At 52.6% G+C, this 19,912-nt stretch overlaps 1 protein-coding gene across 1 annotated transcript in view; it reads left to right on the plus strand.

Annotated features, from left to right (window-relative positions):
• The first annotated feature begins 7,598 nt into the window (after positions 1-7,598).
• The window catches only part of SEPTIN9 (septin 9), a 102,574-nt gene continuing 90,260 nt past the window's right edge, over positions 7,599-19,912 (plus strand). Inside the window, exon 1 of the mRNA XM_041409199.1 lies at positions 7,599-7,728. Within this exon, the coding sequence (XP_041265133.1) occupies positions 7,707-7,728 (22 nt within the window). The 5' untranslated portion in view covers positions 7,599-7,706. The remainder of the gene's footprint in view (positions 7,729-19,912) is intronic.

Raw genomic sequence — 19,912 nt, forward strand, 5'->3', positions numbered from 1 at the left:
GAACCTGAAAGCTGTGCCTTGAGAAGTGCCTGTGAGTCAGGGATCCTTCCCCACGGGCACTGAAATGGAAAGATGTGAGGCCAGGTGGGTGGAGGAGCTGAACACACATAGCTGTGGGCATAGTTTAAATTGGCATCATTGCTTTAACAGGGACAGCAGGATTTCAGCAGGGTTCACTAATTTGGATTGCTCAAAATTCATGGTAGATATGACAACAGATCTTGCTGTTTCCATCCCTTGACTTAGTACCTTGTCCTGAGGACCATCTCCTCTCTTTGTGCCTGGAGTCTGAGAGAGGACAAGTCTAGAAACTGGTTTCTCTGAGGCTGGGGGTTAACCAGAGCAGAGAGATAAACAAAAGGAATGTCAGGAGCCAGGGGCTCCCCACTGGAGCGTGTATGATGCCTCTTACATAAGCAAATTCAGAATGCTATAAAAACCATTAGGTGTGAGGGGTTTGTCCTCAGGGGAGTGCTGTCACAACTGTCACACATCTGCAGCTCAGACATGAGCACTGCCACTCACAGCACAGCCCTGCACGTGCCAGTGTGGCAAACTGAGCTTGGGAGCCTCCTGTGAACCTTGGTGCAGCCCTTCAGCTTGTCCTGCATCTGTCTGCAGCTTCCTGCTGGCACCCTGGGGTCCAGGTGGGAGTGCAGCACCTGGATCCAGCAATGTCCTCAAGCTGCACCAGCGGTGGTTGAGATTAGGTACCAGGAAAAATTTCCTCACTGGGAGGGTGGTCTGGCACTGGAACAGGCTGCCCAATGAATTGTGGAAATGTTCAGAAGTGGTGTGGGTGTGGCACTCAGGACACGGTTTGGTGGTGAACACAGCATTGCTGGGTTCATGGTTGGGCTCAGTGAACCCACGGAGTTCCTTTCCAGCCCAGATTCTGCTGTGATTCCCTGTTTGCAGCACAGAGGTGCCTGTGGCTGTGCTGGAGCAGCACAGGGGTTAACTGCAGCCTGTGGTTGCAGCCTCATGGCTCTAGATGTGTCCTTAGATGAGGTCACACCAATTTCTTCGGGCAGCCTCTCTCTATTCCCCTTTGTCTGAGGCACCAAACTGGTCACCCCAGCTGTGCAGCTCTCCTGCCAGAGTGTCCCCACGCAGCTCCCTGGGGACAAACCCTGGCTTGACACGTCTATAATCTTAGGTCTGTCATTCCATTTTGGAAGTCTTCTCCACTGCCTCAGGTCAAATATACAGGAAAAGTTCAGTGCCTGTCAGCAAGAAAGTCCAAAATTCTCAGAGACCAGGGTTCCACCTCTGCAGGAGTGATCCCAGCTCTGGGCAGCAAGAAGTTAAAGCAGTGAGGCTGCTCCCAGCTCAGGTGCCTGACTCCTTCAGGGACACACACAGGGACTTGTGTAACGCTGGCACGTGGACTCTGAGCTGCCTGGCAGGGCCCTGTGGGGCTCCCACGTGCTGCGGGTGTTACTCACAGGGAGTGCCTGAGTGCACAGCTGGGGGATGCTGGTGCTCAGGGCCCTGGGCTGTGTGCCACTCAGGGGATGTGCTGAGCCCTGGCTGCTCCTCCCGTTCCCTTGGAACTCCTCTGATCCATCTCCAGTCTGTCTCACTGAGCCCCCAAAGGGGTGAGGAGGGAGATCTCCGTGCTTTTCCCACAGCACCTGGCTCTGTGAGCTCTGCTGTGAGGAAAACAGGCAGTAAAATAGAAATCAGTGGTACAGGAACGTGCCTCAGTTTCTGGTTTTCTGCCTCAATAAAAGTGGCCACAATAAATGCAGTGAAGCACCTCAGGGGGGATGCTGCATCCTGGAATCCCCCCAAGGGTTCTGATGCCCTGGAATGGACATTCCCAGAAGGTCTGGTAGCTCCAGATCATCATCAACTTATTTAATTAATTAGTCCATCTTCAGCTTGCTTAATTTCTGTGCCATCCCAGCTGCCTATTTGTAAAACAATGATTGCCACAGCACTCACTTCCCACTCAGCAAGAACCTGATTTCTCCCTAAAATCCCCAGAATTCCCATTTACTTAAAACACAGCCACAGCTTCTCTGGGAATTCCAGCCCAGCCTCTCGCCCCCCTCCCACGGAACAATTCCTTCCCAATATTCCATCCATCCCTGCCCTCTGGCAGCGGGAGCCATTCCCTGTGTCCTGTCCCCCCATCCCCAGTCCCTCTCCAGCTCCTCTGGAGCCCCTTTAGGCTCTGAGCTCTCCCTGGAGCCTTTCCCTCTCCAGGTGAGCACCCCCAGCTCTCCCAGCCTGGCTCCAGAGCAGAGGGCTCCAGCCCTCGAGGTCTCTTCATGGTTTTCTCTGGACTCTCCAGCAAGTCCTTGTCTTTCGTATGTTGAGGACCCCAGAGCTGAGCTGAGCCAGCTGGGGTCTCACCAAATGGCTCTGGATTTGAGGAGCAAATTCAGCAGTGCCCATGGAGCTCTGCCTTCCCCAGCAGGGAATAACCACAGACCTCAGGTATGGAGTGCCCCCCCTGTTTGGGGCTCTCAGGGAGGGTCAAGAGGGCAAAATTAATGGGAGGGAGGGGTCCAGGAAGGAAAACACCAGCAGGGGATTGTGGAACAGTTAATATTTATCTGAAACTCCTTCTGCTCTCCCAGGAGGGTGAGGAGTGCCCAGTCCTGCCTCTCCTCTCACTCTGCTCTGCCAGCTGCTGTTCATTCTTCAGCTCAGGAGTGTGAAAGAGTGAGCAGAGAGCCTAGGGAGCAGGGAGGGATTTCCAGCAGCTTGAGGCTTCCAGGCAGAGAGGTTCAGAGCCAGCACAGAGGAGAGGGACTGTCCTTAATGATAAATCCCCCATGGGAAACTGTGAGCATCTCAGGGGGCTGTGTGGGACTGGGGCAGCAGGGGCCAAGTGCTGGTGCTGTCACAGCCATCCCTTGCTGCCACTGCCAGCCCTGCTCTGCGTGGTGATGAGCTTTGTGCCCTGGGTGGGGTCCCTGGCTCAGAAAAGGAGTAACTCAGGAGGATCTGAGTGATTTGTGTGCCTCTGTGTTGAGCAAATAGAGGTTTTTGTAAGAAATAGCCAGGGAGTGGCAAAACAGTGCTTGGCAGCACATGTGGAGCAGCTGAGAGCTGCAGCCTGAGCAGGGCAGCTCCTTGTGTGCCCAGCTGGGAGAGGGGATGGAGTGAGGAGGCAAAGAAACACCTGGCAAAGAGCAAGGCAGCAGCACTGAGCGTGTGAGTGCCTCTCTTGGAAAGAGGAGCATCTCCTTGGTTTTGTTTTAACTTTTTTTCCAAATGAAAAGGACATTTTTAGCCAACGGTTCCTTTCTTCCCCATCATCAAGACTCATAAAAATGTAAAAAGAAAGGTTTTTAGAGCTAACAGTCCATGGAGGCTCGGATACTCTCATTGCTGGCTCAGTGCAGCCTGGGGGTAAAAGCACAGAGTGAATATAATGGAGGAACACTTGATTGAGTTGGAGCACTTGATTGGACCTGTATTTCCTCATGTGAAAACGCTTCACTAAACATAATTTGATTTAGGAATGCTGCACTCTGCCACACTGTCCTCCCTCTGTGCTCTCCTCCCTGATATCCAGTAAGCTGAGATGGCAGAGATAACCTGTAAAAGAACCAGCTGAATCCCCATTTTCCTGCCTCTCCAGGCCCTGCAGGCCTTTGGCTGCTCTGGCTGCTTCCTGCAGCTTTCCCAGTGCAGCCTGAATCTCTGATCCCTGACTGGGCTTGCAGCTTTCATCCTCTCCAACTCAGGGCTGGGGCTCTGAGGTGATGCCTGCCTGATGTGCTAAAGCCCTGCTGGTGTGGGAAATGGATTTGTAGAGAGTTCTTAAAAACCACCTATTTCCTAATTACAAAACACCATAAACATTTCTTAACCTATCAAATTTTTACAACAATATACGATAAATACCTTAAAACGAATCATCTAAAACTCTTCATAAATCTTACTACATCTTTCATAAGTCTATTTCTCTAAAATAGCTAATCTTATTTACAAAACTACCCTTTAAAACTTTTTTCTAATTCCATTTCTCTCTCTCAGCATCAATCCTATTTATAACATTTCTAAATCAACATTTCTTATCTCAAAATTTACATACAGATACACATTCGATAACCTTTCTATTAAACTTCTAAAACTCTGTACAAATCCATTTCCCACAGGTGGAAGTGGTCAGCTGTGACTGAGGCACTGCACTGAACTAGGCAGGAAAGAAAACAGAAAACATTTTATTTCAAATGAAATGCTCCAGGAACATAATCCCAGCATAAAACTGGAGAGGCAGACAAGGAGCAGCAAATGAGATCTACCTGAGCACCTGCAGGTGTCTGTGCCACTGCTGGGGCTGGTGACAGTGGCAATGGTCCTGAACCCTGTCCTGGCTGCCCTGGGCTCTGTGCCATGGCCGCAGTCCCTGCTCATCTGTGTGTCCATGCCCAGAGAGCAGCTCCTGGCCTGGCAGAGGTGTGTGACAGAGAGAGCTCCAGCTGTGCCTGGCACAGGGCTTGCTCAACTTTCTTTTTTTGTGATTTCCTTCCTTGCTTTCTCTGCACCTGGCAGCGCTTCCTGCTGGCTGCCAGCCGTGGCAATGTCCAAACCTGGGAGGGGAAACGTGGGCACCTTGTGCCAGCCCCGTGAGCAGGGGCTGGCAGCAGAGCAGGGCTCCTGCTCTGTTTGCACGTGGGAGTTGGGCTTGTTTTTACAGCAGATAGCAGTGGCTTGCCTAAAGTTGCTCCTGCATCCTCCCTCTCCTTGTGGCTTTTCCAAAATTAGCCCCAGGGGGGTTTGAACCCCAAGAAGGCAGCACTAGCCAGGGGAGAGAGTTCTCTGTCCTCTTCCTACAGTCTGGGTGTGCTTGACTTCCCCTCAGCCTTTAGCAGCTGTGGTGGTTTTGCATGGGAGATTGTAATTGCCGATCTGTAGAACAAAACCACTGCAGCAGTACTGCTAGAAAATGGAATGTATATTTGCTTTGTCTGTGTACACTTGCACAGTGCACAGACCACTGAACACCCATTTGAACAGACGTTTGAGAAGCTTCTCAAAAAGTAAGAAAAATGGGGAATTCCCAGCTCAGGACCATGAGGGTCACTGGAAAAATACCTCTAAAGGGAACAAACCCCCATGCTGACATCATCAGCACGGGGTACCCCTCTCGCAATCATCGGCACCCCATTATTTACCTTTGTGAGCACTGCACCTTTAAAGCGAATCCATTAAAATTTGCATGAGTGCTTCAGGTCTGAATGAGAGCAGCTACCTGGAGGTTTTGTGCATTTCAAGCTCAATTGCATTAAGCACAGTTTGGGTTCACTTCCCTGAGTGCCTCCTGGTGATCTGCCCTGCAAGGAACGGTGCTTTTATCCTTCCCAGCCACCTGGGTCTTGATGGGTTAAAGTCTGGAGGTTAAAATTAGCGCTGCCCCCATCCCTTCTTCCTTTCCATTCATCTTCCTCTCTCCATCCTTGCCCGGGGTTTTTCCCTTCCTCTCCAGCCTCAGGAGCTCGGTGCAGGCAGTGCGGTGGGGTTTGTGCTCCACGGGGCTGTGCAGCTCCCCCGTGTCCTTGCTTTGTGTTCAGCACCTTTGAGATCTGAGGCAGGAAACGTGGTTTGAGCCTGTCAACGGGAAAACATTGCTCATTGTCCCCTCCAGTGCCTTGGGCTCTGGCAGCAGGAACATGCAGAGCTCTGCTAGCAAACAGTGAATGAGCAGCATTTGGGAAGGAATCTGAATCCTCTGCCCAGGGAATAACATGCTGGGGGAGAGAGAGACATTGGAGAGAACCTTCCCGAAGGATTGGGCTGTCTTGGGGCTGCCTCCCACCGGCTCCCTGGGGATGTGCAGGACTTGGTGCTGCCTGGGGGCTGGGCTGGCCCCACAGCTGGGTGCTGGCTGTGTTGCTCCCTCTGCTTTGGGGACGCTGATTCTGCAGCTGCTGCTGAGCGGGACAAATCCTCGGTGTTGAAAAGTGATAGAATGTCCATACTGTCCTTACTTTGGGCAGTAAGGCCAGGCTGCCCAAAGGTTTCAGCAGTTTCTGTAGTGCCTGGAGCCTTTCCTTGGATGTTTATTCATCCGGCTGGGCAATAACCTGTCCTTCTGCCCATGGCATGACAGCAGTGCCAAGCTGTGTCACAGCTGTCACACTTGGGTGTTTCTGTGTGAACTTATGAGGTTTTTGGGGCAAAACCAGTCACTTGGACCATGCAGATGACACAAGGGTCCTGTCAGCATTCCTGGCCTGTGGAACAGCTGTGCCTTCCCTCCCAGCATTGCCCTGGCATGGGGGTTGAGTGATTTCTTTGCCAGCTCTGGGAATGGAGGCTGTGCCCTTGCATCTGGCTGGGTGATCGAGCTGCACCAAGGGAAATATAGGTGGGATATCAGGAAAAGGTGTTTTCCAGGAAGGGTGATAATGTTCTGGAATGGCTGCCCGGGGAGGTGGTGCAATCACCATCCCTGGGTGTGTTTAACAAAGCCTGGATGTGGCACTGGGGGCCAGGGTTGAGTTGAGGTGTTGGGGCTGGGTTGGACTCGGTGAGCTTTGAAGTCTCTTGTGTGAATTCTGTGATTATCAGCAGGAATCAGTGTCGGATGGCTCGGGGGGGCCGTGCAGGGTGCTCGGGCAGAGGGCAGCCCGCAGGAGGTGCTAACGCCGTGTGCCCCAAGGGGAAGCTTCCGTGTGGGCCAGCCCATCCCTCCATCCCTGCGGGCACAGCAGCAGCGGGCACCGGGCTCTGCAGCGCTGCTCTGCCCCCGAGCCCTGCCCGGGCATCTCCGGCAGCCAAAGCCGCTCTCAAACCCCACCTCAACTCCGCCGCCGCACCGGGGAGAGGACCGAGAGCTCCTGCCCGGGCCAGACACTTCCACAATCGCTTCTGGCAGCCGGGAAATCCTGCTGCTCGCTGCCTTGCCGTGGGGAGGAGGGGGGGAAACGCTGCCAGGGCCGGCGGGGATGCCCCCGAGGGGCTGCGCTGGAGCAGGGAACGCTGCCGGAGCCGGTCCCGCCTGGCAGCAGCAGCAGCAGCCCCGTGATGCTGGGCTTGGAATGAAGTCAGCCTTCATCAGCCGAATAGTTTATGCATGAATCGAAACTTCAGACCTGGCAAAAGGGCGGGGGTGGGGGGGGGAGCGTGCGGGATCTGAGCGCTTTTAAAATGCTGGAGCCAAGGAAGGAGGAGGGGATAGAGGAAATAGCAGGAAAATAAGACTGGGGAAGTGGGGAGAGATTTGAGAAGCTGGATGAGTTGTTCGCTGTGTTATTGTGAGGAGCCAAGTTCCTTAAGCATCTCCTGGTGGATATTAAGAGGGAGCTGTGGAGGCTGGAGCGTTCCCCTGGACACTCGCACGCTGTAGCTTTAAGACTGTTTTACAGAGGACTCGGGATTTCCAGTTTTCCTGCGCCTGGTGGAGTATTTCAGGGAGTTACAGGATTTTTCGGGTCATGTACCCCCTTTTCCTTTCTTCTTCCTCCTTTCTCTTTCTCTCTTACTCTTCTTTTTCATTTCAAAGAGACAAAGCTACTTCAGTTTGGAGCACAAACATATGATCAGCACATGGAAATGTGGTAATTTGGATGCATTCATGATTGCAACAGATTGAAGAAATTAGACCAGACAAAGAGCTTTTTTTGGAAGAGGAGGAGGAGGAGGCAAGGCAAGGAGGGAGGGAGAGTGGGGGAAAGAAGGGGACGCCACCGAAAAAAGGGACGGCCGTGACACGCGGATGCTAAATATATCCCGTAGTAATGGAGAGGGACCGGATTTCAGGTAGGCTATTGATCTTTTAATATGTTATATTCTGCCCCTGCCCTCTTACCTTTCCAGCAGCTTCTGTACTTTGAGAAGAGGAACAGCCCTGCTCCGGGTGGAATTCAGCAGATTCCTTTATTTATTTCCTTTTTTTTTTTTTTTTTTTCTGCAACCCTTCCCTCCGGGATTTTTTTTTTTCTTTTTTTTTTTTTTTTTTTCTTTTTTTCCCCCCATCCTCCTGAGCCCTCGAGACAGACGGTGATTCCAGCAGAAGCCGGGAGGGGGGCGAAGGGGGGAAAGCAGGGGGGAAGAAGAAATTGCTTTCTAGGTCTGGATTTCATTTGAGAGCCTCTCTCCCCCCTCGGCTCCCATGTGCCGCACGGCGCGGGGGGATGAATGCTGAGCCTGTGAGCTCAGAGCTGCGAGCCGGGCAGAGGGAGGAAAATCGCCGAGCTTTTGGCATGGAGACGCGCTTCTGCTCTGAAGGTTGGCTCCTGGCTGCGTGTCTGTGTGTCTGTGTGTCTGTCTGTGTGTTGTGGCGGAGCTTTTCCTGCTTGCCAAATTATCCTCCCTGCGTTTTTGCCCTCCCAATCCTGCCTGGCTGTTCCGGGGCTGCTCTCTGCTGGGTTTCACCTTGCTGGCCGTGCGTGGGGGGAGAGGCAGAGCAATGAATAACTCCATTTCATTCCCCGCTTTCCCCGCAATTCCCGCCCGGTGCTGCATGTCTGAGCGCTTCCAAGAACTGCTCCAAGCTCCGGGCAGATGCTGGGGGTGGTGGCGCTGCCCGGGGGCGGCTGTGGCTGCTCGTTTCTGGTGGCAGGGACAGAGGACAGGCTGCCTGGTGTCCCACTCTGAGCAGGGTGACCAGGACAGCTGAGGGAGGGGTGTCTGTGCCCAGGCTGGCAGAGCGGGTGGGTGTCCCTGCTCCGTGCCAGCCCAGGGCTCACCCTGCTGGGCACCGAGCCTCTCGTCCTGGGCGTGCCCTGCTGGGCATCGGCGCTGGGAGGGAAACCACAGCGGCCAGAGGAAGCGCTGAAGCCAGGGTGGAGCCAAGCTGTGGCCAGGGAAGGCTGTTCCCACGGCTGGCCCCTTCCAGAGCCGCCGTGCCCGGTGCAGGGATGTGCTGGGAGCACCCGCTGGCCCTGGATAAGGATTTACCTGCAGGAGCATCCTGCACTCCCCAAGCGCGCCTGGCACCTCCTCATCCCTCTGTCCCTCTCTCCTGCTTGTGCTTTCTCCTCTGCTCTGAGCCACTTCAAAGCATTCCTGAGAGCTGCCTGTGTTCCAGCAGCTTTGGGCTGGCTGTGCCACTGGGCAGGGACAGGAGGGGGTGACAGGGGCTTGATGCCACCCGTGGTGGCCACTTCCTCCTCACAGAGGTGCTGGGCAGCTCTGCAAAGGGTCTCCAGGGAGAAAGGGGACTGCCTCATGATGGAATCCGGGGCTTTTTGTTCTGAAGGAGCACCAAAGGTGGGGATCTTGTTCGTTGTGCAAGGGGCACAGAGCCTTGGTGCCCAGGCTGGCTGTCACTGCTCCCAGGGTGGGCAGGAAGACCCCAGAGCATCTTTGTGCTAAGGTGCAGGAGCTCTTGCTCATGCCCTGGAGCAATAGTTGCAAAAAAACAATATCTAAGTGTATCTGGAGCTGATTTTCCTCTGGTTTTCCCTGTTGTGAGCAGGGATGGCACGTGGCTGTGCCTGGTGGCCTGGGCCAGGTGTACAATAATTTGGTGTGTGCTTTCCTTCACCTGAGGAGGTTGCCAGGATGATGAACAGAACTGCTCTGCCTTCACTCAGAGGTTGTGTGGGACCTTGGGAAGGTGCAGACCATGCTGGTGGTGTTTATGATACATGATTTTGGCATGAAACATGGGATGGGGAAATGGATGGCCTGAAGGTCTCGTCTCTGATCTGCTCCACAGGTCCCTGCTTGAAGGAGTCAGCACAGGCAGGCAAAGCTGCTCAGCTGGGGCAGTGGAGGGAAAGACAAACTATGTGTGGCAAAGCTGTTCTTGAAGAGATTCTGGGCACAAAAGTGACAAATAATGGCTGGAATCAATGATTTTAGGTGTCTTTTCCAACCTAGGTGGTTCAGATATCACCAGGCTGTGCTGCTGACTCTCAGATCCATGGCCCAGCGTGGGTGCACAGGCAGGGCTCAGCTCACCCTGCTCCTGCTGCTGAGCTCTGAGGGTCCCTGGGCCGTGGGCTCTGGCCCTGCTGGAGGAGAGGAGCAGTGAGCAGAGCTCAGACACAGCCAGCAGCACGGCTGGGCCTGCCTTTGGTGGCTGACTGGGAGATGATGTGGATGAAAGCAGATCCGTGCCATGCTGGGGGCCCTGTCCCAGCCACTGCTCCGGCCCTAAACATGCTTTTAATTAGTCCTGTGGGTGGGAAGAGCTGACTCCTGACCGAGTGTGGGGCTGCGGGATGGGGTGAGGGCACTCTGGGGCCGGTGGGATCTGGGCCTGGCCTCTTCTTTGAGCTCTGCTTTCCCACAGCTGCTGCCTGGGCTTGTCCCCTGGGCTGTCCTCTCCTCCCAGAGCCGTGTCCCATCCCAGGGGATGGCAAACCCCTTGAGCTTCTGGGGAAGGCATAGGGGGTGTGAGTGAGGGCTGTGCCAGGCTCAGTGCCAGCCGTGGGGCCGCGAGGGGCTGCCTGCTCTGTGACAAGGTGCCAGGCCCAGGTGAGGCCTGTGGGTGCTGGCAGAAGGAACACAATCTCACAGGACCTGTTTGTGTCTTCTAATGCAGTTAACTCGTTTCTCACACATTTCTGGAAGCTATGAAAGCATGAAAAGCACTAGCTCTAAACGGAGTTGTTTCTGGTTTGGGGCTGGGAGCTGCGCTCTGGGCTCTGTCCCTTGTGCCAGGTTGTGCTGGTGGCAGTGGCCTGGAGATGGCTCTCCTGTCTTTCCCTAGCGGCCGCTCCTTTTGAGCAGCTCGGATCTCTCTACAAAGCTTTAATTGTTACTGCCGCGGGGCCTCTTGTCTCTTCTTAAAAGAAAAGGAAAGGTCTGCAGCTCCCTGAGCAGGGAGGGTTTGGTTACTGCCGTGTGGGGTGAGAGGATGGGTGCAGCAGTGGTGTGTGATCTCCCAGTGAAATTGCTCGTGTCACTTTGAAATGGCACTGGGAAAGCTCATTTAAAGAGTTAACAGATGATAGGAATATGTGATCAGAACACCTGACTGCAGTGAGTGGCATGTGTTGGGCAGAGCCGGGCGTGGAGGCTGGAGTTGCATAGAAAGAAAAGAAAGAGTTAATTAACCCATTGGTGATCACTCTGAACCTTTCAGTTACATCCACTACAGGTATGCGTATGTGTAATATTCTTATATTATGGTTTATTATTTATTATTCTTATGTTGTTATATTATGGTTTTATCCATCATCCTGAGCAGCAGGGACACAGCCCCTGATTGCAGTGTGTGGTTTGCAGGGCTGGGTGGTCACAACAAAATATCTTTGATATTCTCAGAGCTGCTTGGGAAGCACCACATGCCTGAACTGAGAAAGAGGAAAGGAAAGCAGGGTGCTGGTTGTGATTGCTGGAGGTGTGAGGGGATGTACTTGTTCCTTCTTTTTTTTTTTTTTTAATAAAAGTTAATCTTCTAAAGCTGTGTGCCAGGGCAGAGGGGTTGAGGTTGCTTCTGATGACTTCAGCTACCTTTCCTGTCTCAGGTTTCTCGGTGTCCCTAGGAAATGGCAAAGCCTGACATGTCTCTTTCTAGTGCTTTCTCACAGCCATGCACCTTATTTGACAGACATTTTCCTTTCTCTTTTGGCTTGCAGCACACCACACATGGTTCTACCTCCTGTCAGATCCCACTGCACTCACCCAGCCCTGGCATTCAGGGACACCTCCCCATGTGTCCTTAACCCTCTGCCTGCTGTCAGTGTCCCACTGCTCGTGTCCCTGCCTGGTGCTGACCCCATCTCTTGCTGCAGTGCCCTGTGAAAACCACCTGTACCTTCACCCCACGTGTTCTGTAGCAACCTGTGGTGGCTGCAGGTCCTGTCTCAGTGAGCAGAAAGTCTCTCAGGGCCGGGTCTGGGTTTTTTTGGGGCTCTGGAGCTGCCTCTGCAGGCGCTGTGTTCAGGGGGAGCTCCGTGCTGCTCCCAGCCCCTTTGGCTGCCTGGCCAGCAGATGAATTCCCCCAGTTGTCTGAGGCCTGTCAAGGTATGAAGCATGATCCATTTCCTGATGTCTGCTCTTAAATCTGCTGGAAATTCTGCTCATCTCCATTAAATATGGTCCCGCTGTGGAGCACAACTCATCTCTGGCCTGACAGCTCAGGTAACGCTCCTCGACACCGCTCTGCTGAACTTGGCCAGCCCCAACCTGGAGCTCCTCTGTGGATTTTTTTTCTTTGCTGGATGACTTGGAGCCTCCCAGCAAGGCGATTCCCATGCTGCTGGGGTGAGGGAGGACATTTCTCATGCGAGTCAGGGCTCTTCCAAGGTCCAGCATACCATAATGCTGAGTAGAAGCAAGTACGTAGTTAGGGAAGTATGTCTGGGTCAACACATGTCTTGTGTTGCCTTAATGATCTCAGAAGCACAATATCTGCGTCCTTTGGCTTTTCTTTGCAGCTGTAACTCATGGACAGAGGGATTTGTTAGAGAGAAGTGCTGTGAGTGCTGTGTTGGTCTCAGGGCTCTGTGGCACCCCCATGTTAGGAGCAGTCTTGTACCTGAGAAAATGTAGGGAGAATTCCTGGCTCTGCCTCTGATGTTCCATAAGTCCTCAGAAAAAGAGGTTTTGCTGCCATTCCCCTCTATTTTGGGTGAGGATCTGGTGTTTGGGTCTCTGCTGAAGCTCCCTGGCAGTGAAGGGGTTGCAGAATTGCAGCTGGGAACTCAGAGCTGTTCTGACACTGCAGTGAGGAGAATCCCCAACACAGGGCTGTGGGTGGGATCTGGGGCTGTTCCACGTGGGCTGTGAGTGCCTGGTGGCTGCTCTGGACAGCTGATGGAGACAGCATCCTTTATGTGTGTGCTCAACCAATACCCGTGCATCTTGACCCATTTTAAAGAAGTTTTTTGGGCTCTATCCATTGCTTCTTCCCATGTCTGTTTGCAAGGGTAGCTTCTCCCTTCCTAAGCACCAACACTGAAAACTTAATTTCCCCATGGGCCTCCCTGTCCTCCAGCACTTCAGGCTGCTGTGGTTAAATTGATTTATCCTGATAACCCAGGTGCTGCTGCCCTGCCACGGGACAGCTGTGAGGCTGTGCTGCATGAGGGAGCTGCTGTGTGAGTGCAGGTGAAGTGAAATAGCCCTGCAGTGTAAGATTGAACTGAGTTTTGGGTTGCTGATGCCAAGGGTGTTGTTAGAGACTTATAAACAGCTCTGGATTGTGGTTTGAGCGGGGAGAATGGGCAGGGGTTTACAGGTGAATAAAATGCATTAGTTTCACAAGCAAATAATCACACAATAAATCTGAGAGTGTATTTTTTTTCATGGAATGACAGCCCAGGTTGGAAGGGATGCCAAAAGATCACCTGGCCCAGCCTTTTGTGGGAAAGGGAGCCTAAATGAGATTATCTAGCACAGTGCTCAATTACATCCTGAAAACCTCTAGCACTGGGGACTCTACCATGTCCCTGGGGAGCTTGTTCCAGTGACTGATTGTTCTCCCTGTAAAAATGTCTTTCTTGTATCAAAATGAAGAAATTTTTTTCCCCATGAAGTGAAGCCAGTGCTGCATAAACAGATCTGCATTAATTTTGTGATTACATCATTACCAGGTACCTGATAAACTGAAGCAAATTCTGGTTTCCAGTGAAGCCAGTTTGGCAGGGGATCAGTGTGGGTGCTTGGATGCAGGGTTGGAGGGGGAGCTGCCCTCAGCTCTGCAGCATCTCCAGCTTGCAGCTTTGGCCATGATGTAACTCAAGGCTGTGGAAATAATGCTGGGTTTGCATTTCACTGCTGCCTGCTCGGTCTGGAAAATTAAACCATATTATCAAGACAACCTAAGTTTGGTCTCTGGCACATTGGAGCACACAAATATTCATAATTTGGTGATTCCATTGTCTGATTTTTTTTCAGAATCCCATTGGGTCAAGGCACAGAGGTGTGGGCACCCTCTGGTGTGGCTGCTAATGAAGGAATTGATCCATACATTCTGAAATTACTCTCCCTGACTCCCCCAAAGCTGGGTTCCCTCTCCACAGCTTCCCATCCTGGGCCAGCATCTGTCAATGCCAGAAGCCCAGCCCCTGTCAGCTGGCACTGCCTGCCTGCCTGGAGCACTTTCTCCTCTCCTTCCCAAGGCTGCAGGATGTGGGTTCTTTATTCGTTTCAGATGCTTTTTTCTTTCCAGGGTTTTGTGCTTCCATGTCTTGTTCATAGTGATGGAGGAGCCTTGGTGTCACAGACCTTGCTGATAAGAGAAGCTGACACGAGGGGTTTGGCGAGCAGGAGCATGTGCTTGGTGGGTGCTGGGCATTTTCTGGGGGTTTTCTGGGTGTTTTTTACCTGATCCCTGGCAGTGCCAGGGAGCACCAAACCTGCCCAGCACACACAGCATGGAGTGACCCACGTTGGCTGAAGCAGCTCTGATGAAGCCAGAGCCTCCGTCAGGGGCAATTGTGTGTTTGAATCCATCTGGGTGGCAGAGGGGCACAGATGGAGTTAAAATCCTGAGCTGGCAGGAAGGGTTTTTAAAAGGACACCCATGAAGCTGAAAAGCAGTTCCTGGGGAGCTGAGTGCTGTGAAGCTGCAGGATCAGGACTTGAAGATGGAATTTGAATCCAGGGAGAGTTTCTGCTTTCTGGGAGAAAAAGAAGGAAGGAAAAGACCCTGCAGGCAACAGATGTGTTGGGCAGACACATCTTGGTGTGGGTAAGGCTGATTTTGCTGCCTAGGTCTGCGATTTTGTTCCTGTGCTGCTGATTTTGGGTTTAGCTACAGCAAGGCATGAACTCCCTGTGTTTGGGTGCTTCTGAGATTCTGGCTTGGGCTTTGGGTTTGAGCAGATCCTGTTTGAGGTCAGGGAGCAGCAGGGTCCTGTGAGAGGGTCTGTGTCTGTGAGGGTCTGTCTCCGGGAGCAGCAGGATCCTGTGAGAGGGTCTGTCTCTGCTCCTTCCTCAGGAGCTCCAGCTGCTGATCCCTGGCTCTCCCCAGGCTGTGAGCAAAGAACTTTCCAGACCTTCTCACCTGGGTGGTGCTGGAAATGCCAGGCATTGTGGTGCCCTGACCTGGGGGGATCAAGGCTTGGGGGGCTCATCCAGCCCTCGGTGCTGCTGTGCTGCCCACGGGTGCTTTGTGTGGCTCTGTCCTGCTGCTGCTGTGACACTGCTGCAGGGACCCCAGCTCTGCTCTGAGGTTTTGGGTGATGATTGCTGTCAGTGCAGCTGCCGGCAAAGTCCTGAGGACTTTGACAGAAACGTTGTGATGTCTCTTTACAAGGTGACTTGTACAGGGTCGATTGCCTGGGGCTGTGCAGCAGCCTCAGATCTCCATTTTTCAGTCCAGAAACCTGTTTCCTTGACTACACCATGTGTAAAGGAGTGCAAGGAGGCTTTTCCCACTGCTTCAGCTGACCTTTTCAAACCTGTACTTTGTAAATAACACCCTGAAACTTCTGGCTGCTTTTTTAGCACACACGTGATAGAAGATCCCTGCATCAGAAACACCTTGGTTGGCTTCACTACCCACCAGGATGCATCTAGGAAATCTGTCCCATCTCAGGTGGCTGAGATCCCTGGCCTGACCCTCTGATGCCTTAGGTTTTTAGCTTTTACATTTTTCAGGTCCTGTACTGCTTTAGGGTATAACTCTGAGCTCTATATAGAGTGTTAGTAAGCTCCCTTCACATTTTGGTCAGACAAAACAATCCCTTAGGCCTGAGAACCAAGATCATCATCACAGCCTCAGGCCCCAAAAAGTATAAACAAAACTGAATGGGGGGGAGCAAAATGGGGGAATATGACTTCATTACCTGAAGCAGTAATTGGGCAATTAACCTCTGATATGCAAAAAGACCAAACTTAAAATTGTCTGAAAAACTCGACCATCATCCATCATAGGTTTTGGGAGGCTTTTGAGTGCCCAAGGTGTATTTATTGAAGGCCTTTAATAAATACCCATTTTGTCCTCTCAGCTCTGTCTAGCCTCTGTTCCAGGAAGCCATTCCAGGGCATCAGGGTCATCATCCTGCCCTGCAGGATCCCACAGTCCTGGCTGGGAGGATGTGTCAGCATCTCTGGAGATTTTGGTCATCATCTCTTTGACTCACAGGTCTGTCACTCCCACTGACTCATCCTCATCCCCAGGGATGTGCCAGGGGCCAGGCAGGGGTGACAGCTCGTGGGATGTTGCATTGTGTTGCACATGAAAAGTTAAAAATCTTAAACTGTTCCTAAATGTCTCACTGAGTGATGGTAGATGTCAGTCACATCCCCCAGTCCCATAAGCTTCTCCCCTTACTGGGAATTCCCCTACCCATAAGCCTTTTACCCCCGTATTTTTAAGGTCACTCTCAACCTGACCTCTTGCCATGGTACTCTTGAGTCTTCCTTTTAAGATGGGAGTCCCACAAGGTGTAGTTCAGTGGGTGAATTATGGGGTGCTGGTCATGCTGTCCTCACTGGCTGCCCACATTCTCCAGCCTTTGTTGCATCATGTTGCAACAGAGTTCATCGTGTCCAGGGAGGATGCAACTGCTGGTGCTGGGCATGGGAACAAAATGAGACAGGTCTTAGTTTCAGAAAGCTCAAAAATCCATTTATTAGCCCTGATAACAAGAGGTGGGATGAAGACAAAAGACCCGCAAAGGCAGGGGTGTAGGATTTTTGTAGGGTATTGCAGGGATGGAGTTCAGGGTTTGGGTCAAGGGATGAGTTATTAACAACACAAGAAGGGTGAGATCACGTTCCCACCTCTTTGGAACAGGAGCACTCCACAGTGGGATGCGGGTCCCGAGTGTGGGATGGGGATGTGAGGCTGCAGGAAGCAGCAGTGCCATGCTCTGGGGGCTGTAGATGCCCCTGGCTCACCCCGGGGCTGGAGGGATGAGGTGGGCACTGCCACGCTCCCTGCCCAGCCCCAGGAGCTGTGAGGGTTGCCAGCAATCCCTGCTCCAGCCTCTTTCCAGCCTCCCCCTGCCCACATCAGCATCACTTCTCCTCTGTCCCAGGGATGTCCCCTTACCCTCCAGGTCTCCACTTGAATTTCACCTCTGAAAGGTTGTGTCTGGCTGTAAAAAGCAAATAACTGCTGAGGTTTAGAACTGAGGACAGCAAATTCTGATTTATTTCTTACAGGGAGGGGTTTTATTCAGTAAAATTGACTATGTTTATCACAACATTGCTGAAAGCATAGGGGTACCCCTCTCCTAAAAGCATCAGGCTTCCCCTCTCCTGAACAGATTTGCTTTTTGGCACAGCTTTTATTTACCAGTGAGTCAGGATTTAAGCAGCAGCAGGAGGGAATGACTCGTGGCACTTTAAAGTCTGTTGGATCCTCTTCCTGCCCTTCTGAATCGCTGCGTGCCCTGGTGTAAATCATTTAACACGTGTGCTCTCACTTCCTAGATGGAAAATGAGGTGGATGCTTTCCGCTTTTCCTCGGCACTTCGGGATCTGCTGCTCGGCAGCTGCGAGGGATTTGCGGTGATAATGCTGGGAATTTGACCCTGGGATGTGTCAGCACCCCCAGGCAGGGCTGGGCTGAGGCTCCCTCCGGGCTGCTGCTAATTTGAGATGTGGGGCTGGGCTGTGGGTGGACATCAGGCTGGAGGCAGGAGGTGTTCCCGCTGGATCTGTCCCTGCTGTGGGCCAAAGAGAGGGATTCATTCTCTGCTGGCAGTGTCCATTCCTCAGTCTGACACAGGAGATGCTTCCCCTGGGGGGATGCTGGTGCTGCCAGGGCCGTGTTCACAGCCACAGCACCACCCAGCACTGGCTGATGTGTCCCTGCCTGCCCCTCTCATCAGCCAGATGAGATCTCCTCTGTTCCCTGGGGAGATGGAATAGCACACAAACCTGGGCATCCCTTCCCTGCTGTTTCTGCTGAAGTGTTTAAACTTTGCCCTCTTTTTCCCTGGAAATGAGGATGATTCTGTAGGGCCCTACCATTTCCCCCAGTTGTCCCTCCCCAACCCTGAAACTCTGAGTTTTGCTTAATTGTTTTCCTTCCCCCTGTGGCTTTTCTTGGCTCTGTAGAGTGACAAGGCTGGAGCTGCCATTCCAGGAACACTCACCGAGAGGGTTTGTGTTTAATTGTTCACAGATTTATCAAGATAGAAGCAAAGCAGGCGACCTTGAGAGCAGATAAGCTGTTGGGCCATGAGAGGGCTTCAGCACCTAAAATATTTCCCAGTTCTCCCCTTTCTTGCATTCTTTGATCCATTCAAGTGGAGAACTGGTCAAACCTAACTTCAGCTGCCTGAAGAGCCCTGGTTGATCTCTGTATTGACAGCTGCTCCTCAGGGAGGGGAGCCTGGGTGGAAACCACTGAGGCTGGAGAGCTGTTGGGTGTTTTGGGGTAGGTTTTTTTTCCAGAATATATGAAAAGTTCCCGGTGGGTGGAGAGGGAAAGTGAACTATGAAACTGTGAGTCTCGTGCTCTGTTGAAACACACCCTGGGGAAGGCATATCCTCCATAAACAGCAGAGTTGGCCACAGACCAGGAAACCCTTCCCTCCCCACTCCCCTCTGCAGCAGAGCCCAGTGCTGTGGGTGGTGTTTCCATCCAAAAGGGCTGTTCTGAATCCTGCTCTTGTACCTCTCCAGCCCTTGAGACACCCACTGGGGGAGCCTGTTGAAGTGCAGGCTGTGTCTGCCCTTTGCTCATCAGTGTGTTGCAGTAACTGATGTTACTGGTGGCACTGGGCTCTGTGCTGGGGTGCTGTGCTGGCTGTGCTCTGAAGCCATGGGGGATGTTGCTGGGTCTCACGTGGTGCCCTGAGCACTGATGGAGCTGTGTGGTTTGGATCGTGCTCCTGGCCTTGTTCCAAAATGGTACAGCAAGAGGTTGTGGCATGGCACAGGTGTTGTCTTGCTGTGGGCACACCTGTGCAGCAGCTGGGGTGCTCAAACTGCTCTTTATGTCATGGTTGACCCCAGATTGCGTAAAACCCACCTCTGGTGTCCTCTGCTCATCTCTGTCGCAGCTCCACAGCTCCCTCTTCATCCCAAGACTGCTCAGAGAGTGGCCCTTGGTCTGCAGCTGCAGAGGAAACTTTATCTTGCCCTGCACAAGGGCAGAAGTGACAGCCAGAGGCACAAGGGGTGGAGGAAAGGGATATTTGACAGTGGGTGATGCAGAGCTGGCTTGGTCTGGGGGTTGAAGGGCTGCCAGAGAGCTGTGGCAATCACACAAGTGGTGCAGGGATGCAGGAAGAAAAGGTATTTTGGAGAAAAGGGCCTCAGAGGCAGCAGGAGGGGTATCGGGGGGTTGAGCAGCAAGGGTGGGGTCTCAGCCTGAGCTCTCCCTCTCTTGGCTCCTTGCCTTCCTCCCCCTCCTCTCTCTGAGTGCAGTTTCCTGGTGCAGGCCAGCAGAGCTCTGCTCTGTCTCTGGTAAAGCTCAGCTTTGCCTGCTAGCCCAAGATTTGCTCCTCTGCCAGACCCTGTGTGTGCTCCATCCCTAGAAATGTCCAAGGCCAGGCTGGACGGGGCTTGGGATAGTGAAAGCTGTCCCTGCCCATGCCAGAGGGGCTGAAACAAAATGATCTTTAAGGTCCCTTCAACCCAAACCATTTTGTGACTCTGTGATAACAAGAAAAGTTTTATTTTGCTGCTTGTTGCTCACAGAGAGATGTGAATCCAATGAGGGGCCAATAGCAGGGCACCCATTTTTCCACATTGAAGGATTCACCCTACAGCACTAATCATCCATCAAACCTGAACATCTGCTCCTTTTCTTTGCCAGCTCCCTCTCATGCAAGGCTGCAGGTTGTTTTGGTGGCTGTCAGTGCCCTCTTTCTGCTGGGAGCCCCTCTGTGCCCTGGCAGCAGCGAGCATTGCCCAGCACAAATCATGGGAAATCTGTTCTGTGTGGGACACTCTGTTCAAAGGCACCTTGGCTGGGACAGGACATTCTGCTGAAAGATTTCCCCATGATGTAAAATGTTGTAGCTGTTGACATAGGAGTGCATCTGAAGTGTCAGCTTTTCCTGTCAAACTCCACCGTGCTGGTTCCAAATCCAGTGTGAGCCCAAGGATAGCTTCAGGGGGCAGAGGTTGCCTGAAC

Source organism: Onychostruthus taczanowskii, unplaced genomic scaffold (assembly GCF_017590055.1).
Source record: "Onychostruthus taczanowskii isolate IOZ18803 unplaced genomic scaffold, ASM1759005v1 scaffold30, whole genome shotgun sequence".
Lineage (NCBI taxonomy): Eukaryota > Metazoa > Chordata > Aves > Passeriformes > Passeridae > Onychostruthus > Onychostruthus taczanowskii.